This window comes from Gobio gobio (assembly GCF_949357685.1).
Source record: "Gobio gobio genome assembly, chromosome: 22".
Classification (NCBI taxonomy): Eukaryota; Metazoa; Chordata; class Actinopteri; order Cypriniformes; family Gobionidae; genus Gobio; species Gobio gobio.
The window spans coordinates 33,685,856-33,692,013 of NC_137118.1; the positions used below are offsets into that span (position 1 = coordinate 33,685,856).

Below are 6,158 nucleotides of genomic sequence, written 5' to 3' on the forward strand. Positions count from 1 at the left end.
ACAGATATATGTTGACTCACATCCAGTAATGAATATGTAGAAACTCCGCAGAGAAGTTAAAACAACTTATAATAAGGCACTGAGCCCTATTTACACAAAATGACGTTGAATCACTCTAACTTTCCATGACAGTGTGTGTGTGTGTGTGTGTGTGTGTGTGTGTGTGTGTGTGTGTGTGTGTGTGTGTGTGTGTGTGTGTGTGTGTGTGTGTGTGTGTGTGTGTGTGTGTGTGTGTGTGTGTGTGTGTGTGTGTGTGTGTGTGTGTGTGTGTGTGTGTGTGTGTGTGTGTGTGTGTGTGTGTGTGTGTGTGCGCGAGTGAGCACCTCTCTCACAGAGCTGTTGTAAATTGTTCCTCACTCTACTGAAAGGATCCTTTATTGAGTGAGTCTGAGCTACTTCCTCCCCCTCCTTGCTTGCTCTCTCGCTCCCTCTTTAGCCTTTTAACCCTTACTGACCCATAAGCACTCTCTGGATTCATTAATTTTATGCAATTCAAACTCGCCATGTCATATTTGTCACATTTATTCAAACAAACACGTATAGTTACAACAGATAAAACAGACTTTAGCCTTATCTCTCTCTCTCTTTATGCTGTTCTTCATTTTAGGACTGTGCTTAATCAATATATTGTGATGTTTTTTCTCACAATAAATCAATTTCAATACTATTTTGCAATTCCATTTTAGAGTAAGTTGTCTACTCTAAACTAGGTACGGGCATTTTTGTCCATTTTTCATTTCGGGTACTGTTAGGTCTTAAAAACGAGTACTTGAGTACTCGGGGGAGGGGCGTACGTGGGATGCGGGCCGTGTCCTTCATGATAATAGTGAAAATATTTTAATTAAAACACTTTTGCGAAAATTGATGTAGACAAATAAAAATATGTCTATCAAAATATGAAAATATTAGGAAAATAACACTGCCAGGTTTCTTTTCGAAAAATCTAAAAGGAATAGCTGTATGAGGTGAAGCTGAAGCGTGAATGAACAGCAGAAAACTAAAGCCTGTTCTATATGACATCCTATACAAGATTAATCAGAAATCCTAGATACAGAACGTAAACGTAACACTACATGTATCTGCAAAAAAGGACACAAATGCAAGTGAACTTGAACTTTTTCCGCTCTTCCCCAAATAATGCACTGAAACATGGGCAACTAAAGCACAAAGAATTCACAACATTCTATATTGTTCTCATTATGTTATGTATATGGAAGATTGGTGCTGCACATGTTGCACTCAACTGTATTACTTTATCAACAAGTGATCCCAGACATCCATGCGGGTTTGGGAAACCATGAAGAGAAACGATTTGAATTCAAACATAGGCCTATACTGTTGAAAAAATATGAGAAAAAAAAACAGTAATCATTGAAAATGACGTTTCTCTGTGTGAGATATTTAAATTGATACCACGGCAACATGCTGAGTCTTTCCCTCACAATGTTGACGCAGTTTCAATCGCAAATGTTGAATCGAGGCACGTACTGCGTTGTGTTTCATACCATGAGGAGCTAGGTTTCTACACCTTTTCCATCTCATATGAAATACTTTTCGTTACCTACCCTCTACCTTTCTCCTGTCGTTCACTCACACTTTAGCGGAGTTCAAACGGTGGCTGTTCGTAGCAAGTTGGCTGTTTGTGTTCAGAAGAGGGTCTGTCTGTCATGAAACAGATGTTATAATGGCCTAATAAACCCTCAAAGGGACTGATTTGTGTAACCATGCCCTTCTGTTCTCTGGTTCCCTGATGAGCTCTATTGATTTGAGCTTGGTTACATAATTTTGCTAAGTTTTGATGACAAATCTGGTTTTATTTTGCAAACAGAAAGCATGCGACTTTATGTCTTAATTACCTTCATTTTTTGTCTTTCATAAAACATAAAATCAAATGACTGTATTTACTTTATTCTGTGCTAAAACCCACTTTTTACAATCACAACCATTCCAATGTATATAATAAAGTGATATCCAACATTTTTTCACATCAATTTGCACACTTAATTTCTACAGGAAGTTTAAAAACAATAACAAAATGTTGATTAGCTTACAGACTAATTTCATTTACCTTCTAGGTTTATCGAGCACCTCAATTATTGTTTACATAATTTAAACTTCTGAAAGTGCTGAGCAATGCTATTTAAGTGTGTGGAAAAAAGCCATAGGGGAGGTCTATCCTTGACATTTCTCCTGATGGTATCCCCTACTAATTTACCCCTAAACATAGAGGACACAATACCACATGACACCACACAAAGTGACACAGTACTGTCAGGGAGTATTGAGTTCTCCTTCACACCTCTGTCTCTCAACTGATCAAAGCAAACTCTTTTAAAAGAGCATATCTGTAGCACCTATAGGCTTCCACAACATCTCTCTGCTTTGAAACAGTGAGAGCTCTCTGCAAAAAAGCCCATTCATTAAAATGCCCACCCACAAGATGTGTATGCACACACACACACACACAAACACTCCCATTGTTTGACAACCCAACCCCCCAACTGAATGCCCCTCAGCTGGAGACCACACAATGATTCAAAGTTTCACAGAGTGGACATTTCATCCTAAAACTCATCGTGCTCTTCCGAGAGACCAAAAATAGACACCTAAACCCAACATAGAAAAACGTCACACAGCTCCATTTTAAAGCTAGTAATGGATTATCTTTATCGTTCCTTTGCAAATCCGTATAAAAGTATTTCCCGTGAGGTTTGAATGTTTAAGGTTTTCAAAGCTTAGATAATCAATGCCTGACTTTAGGCTATAACATAACACTTTGTTCCCTGTTTGTTCCCAGTTTGTTCCCTGCTTGCATAATGTGAGAAAAACCTTTCTTCCTGTAGAGACGTCAAGAGATGCATCAATACATGGTGTCGCTCTTTTAATGTCTAAAGTTGCCAAAAAAGCCTTTATGAGTGCCAGATTTACATTACATTTTAGTGCTACTCAACAGCAGAAACAGAAGGACAGTCAATGTGCACTGTAAAGGCCAAACACATCAGACCTCAGTGCACATTACATCAAACAAAGTCTCTGCAATGTCAGATCTCTTGAGTTTGACAGCCAGATCAGCTGTTTGGAATATACAAAGCGCGCTTGACTAACACGCAGGAACAGTGCTACAGTTCATATTTGTTTTGATATTAGTTTCAATATTTTCATACACAATCAGGGCTGTATTTTGTGGTTGATAAGCATATTCCCCAAGTCCTTGGATTCAAACCAACTGGAGAATACTAGCAGCACTACCACCACCCGCGGGTTTAGAAGTCTCAATCTATTATAGTCTTACATCACAGTACAAAGCTTGAAATGTCATTCTACAAGCATGTAATGAGGATTAAACAGAACCTATATGACATCATTCACCTGGACAGCAAGATTCCAATGTTGGAGTTTCGCTTTGATCATTCGCCTTGATTCACATTTCGAGACATTTTTGGTTGTGCAAATAGAACAGTGACTGTTTTCAAGTCTTCCTGATCACACTTCCTCATTATCAGTCAGAACAGCACTATGTAGTCATCTGATAGGATATCTTTACACTACTGCCCTTCCTGGTAGAGGTGGAATTGTGATGGGGTTATTGCCAAAAGAGCAAAATGCATTTAATAACACTGTCCTTCATGTATTTCTTGGAATAATCTTTTTGGAAGAGCAACAGTGACACTAGCTGACCTTCTCTGATCTTTGACAAACACTTGTTTTAACATATTTATTCCTTAAAACTAACTAATCCATTTTTATGTTACTAGTACTAATTTTTCAAGTAATTTACTAGTAAGTAATACAATAATGACTAGTAGGCCTTTTTTTCAATTTCACTAGTACTATTCATGAGATTGTAGTACTCAGTCAACATTCCTTTGCTACTAGTCAGAATCCCAATAGTGACAAGTAGCTTACTATTCCATTGATACTAGTAGCACATTTTTAATTAAATGGGGATCTGTGGTTCAGTTTTGAACTATCCACTTCCAACTAGTAGGCTATGTATTCCAATTGTTGCATATAACTATACTAGTTCACAACCAAATATATAGTAAAATTATTATTTTGTTTAGTGTAACTACTAAAAACTGCTATAAACAACAATGGAACAGTAATTTGTCAGTATTAGTTTAGTGACTAGTAACAACTGAATAAGTACTACTTACTAACTGTATTAGAATCTAATTATTATTGATATAGTATAGTAGTATTAAGTATCTAAAGAATAAGTAATAGCATCTCAAGAATAGTTACCATAAACAGATACTGATCATTATTTAAAAAAAAACTTTTTAGTAACAACAGAAAATAAATAGTAACATAAAATAAATAGGAACACAACATTACAATATTTTACCATATAGACCATTAAACCCTTTACAGAATGAGTATATTCTTACCATGTCGACAGGGATGTTGCCCGTCATCTTTGAAATTTGCTCTGTCCGATCTTCACTTCAGATTAGATTAAAAGTCGTTTTTCTATCTTCAGTTTTCTCAAGAAACAAAGTTTTGACAGCAGGTGACTGGTGGTAAAGCAGTTAATCATACATAGATCACTCGTCTGGTTATTCCTGTAGGTTCGCTGGTAGAGGCAGTTAAGCGCAGGCAGTAATAGGTTCTTCTTCTTCAGATAGGCTTCTGACTTTTTGCTTTTTCATGGTATAAACTTCAAAACGAAGGAAAGAATAATTTATGGATTTTATATTTATGTGGGAGGACCCCCTCCCATCCTGAAATAAAAAGGATATATATTAGGAAATGTGCCTACCTACGCCATAAGAAAACAAAACAATACTACAATTAAGCCATTGTTTTTTGCAAATATACCGAGAAAGGAGTTCCTCGGACTCCGCAATAAAAAATAGTCGCCTGGTAGGGAAAAATGCTGTAATTCGACGGTTTTTCAGTCTTATATCCGTCTTCGTCTGCGCTCACTCTCTGCTGTCATCCTGACTCAGAAAAACATGGCGGCAGTTGACGGGGGAAAGGCTGAACGGGGGGAAACCGGAGCTGGTGAGGCAGATAAAAACGGCGCGATGTCGATCGGTATGTGTGTGCGCGGATGAATACGCCCCCCAGCAGTTTAAAGGAAGAGGCGGAGAGAGAGGCGATCCCACGAATCCTTGCGCGCCCAGATATACGTTTCATTACAAAAGAATTAGTGGGAAGGATTTAGGAATTAGGAACTTTTATCAAAATGCTTTATGCTTAATCCTTTTCAAGGGCAAACTTTAAAATAAAATAAAAATCATAATCAGCCTCATGCTTGTTTTGTGTTCAGTTTTATTTTATTATGCAGTTATTTACCACATAGGCTAGTTCTATCATAATAATAGTTTAACTGTGGCATTTACTAAGACCATATAACCACCACAAGTAAAACCATGAGTGGCTCTGGATGTAATTGGTTATGGTTTATACCCTGCTAAAATTGTTTGCTGGTTTAAGCTGTTCTATGCCTTTCTCACAAGCTTTGCCAAGATGTTACTCAGCTGGTTTAGCTCACCGGCAAGCTGGTACCCTAACCTAACCAGCTGAAAAGCTCTCAAAATCCTTCTAAAACCAGACGATGGACCAGCAAACCATCATAAGCTATCTGGTTTAAGCTATCTGTTTTTTAGCGATATGGAATGTTACGAAAAGCAAAGGGGTATTAAACCACTATATAATATATATTACATCAAAGTAAAACCTTTGTCAATTTTCTCAATGGATAGGCTTGTTTTTGTTGTTGACAATAGAAAAGATCACATTTGTCAAATTACAGATGTAAAATGGGTTGCAAATGCCATTTCATGTCTACAGGAAGTATACAAACAGTATTCTACCACTCCCAACAAGACATTGATTTGCTTTTAGTCTAATTTAATTTAACATAGGGTTATCAAGCACCTCAATTGTTGTTGTTTTTTACAAAATTTAAACTTTTGTGAGTGTAAGTAGCCTAGGCCTACATTTTTTGAACTCATCTTTACAATATTCTAATGTAACTTGACAGGTGCACTTTTGCATGTGCTTGCAGCTATTTCATGAATAAATTTACCAAGAAAGTTAAGCGCTGTGAGGTTTATATGCCTTAGTTTGTGTGTAGGTTTATATTACTTTGTGGGGGGACCAAATGTCCCTACAAGAATAGTAAAACCTGAGATCACCTACATTGTGGG

General features: G+C 37.1%; 1 protein-coding gene across 4 annotated transcripts in view; it reads right to left on the reverse strand.

Moving 5' to 3' along the window:
• Positions 1–5,153, reverse strand: part of ubl3a (ubiquitin-like 3a) — a 49,925-nt gene extending 44,772 nt beyond the window's left edge. Inside the window, exons 1-2 of one of the 4 annotated variants that reach the window (XM_079805410.1) lie at positions 4,822–5,153; positions 4,392–4,660 (exon numbers count right to left, since the gene is read on the reverse strand). In XM_079805410.1, coding sequence (XP_079661536.1) covers positions 4,392–4,418 — 27 coding nt within the window. In that variant the 5' untranslated portion in view covers positions 4,419–4,660; positions 4,822–5,153. Of the gene's footprint in view, positions 1–4,391 lie in introns of all 4 variants that reach the window. The other 3 variants (XM_079805409.1, XM_079805411.1, XM_079805408.1) reach the window with 3 other exon arrangements.
• Positions 5,154–6,158: the final 1,005 nt, after the last annotated feature.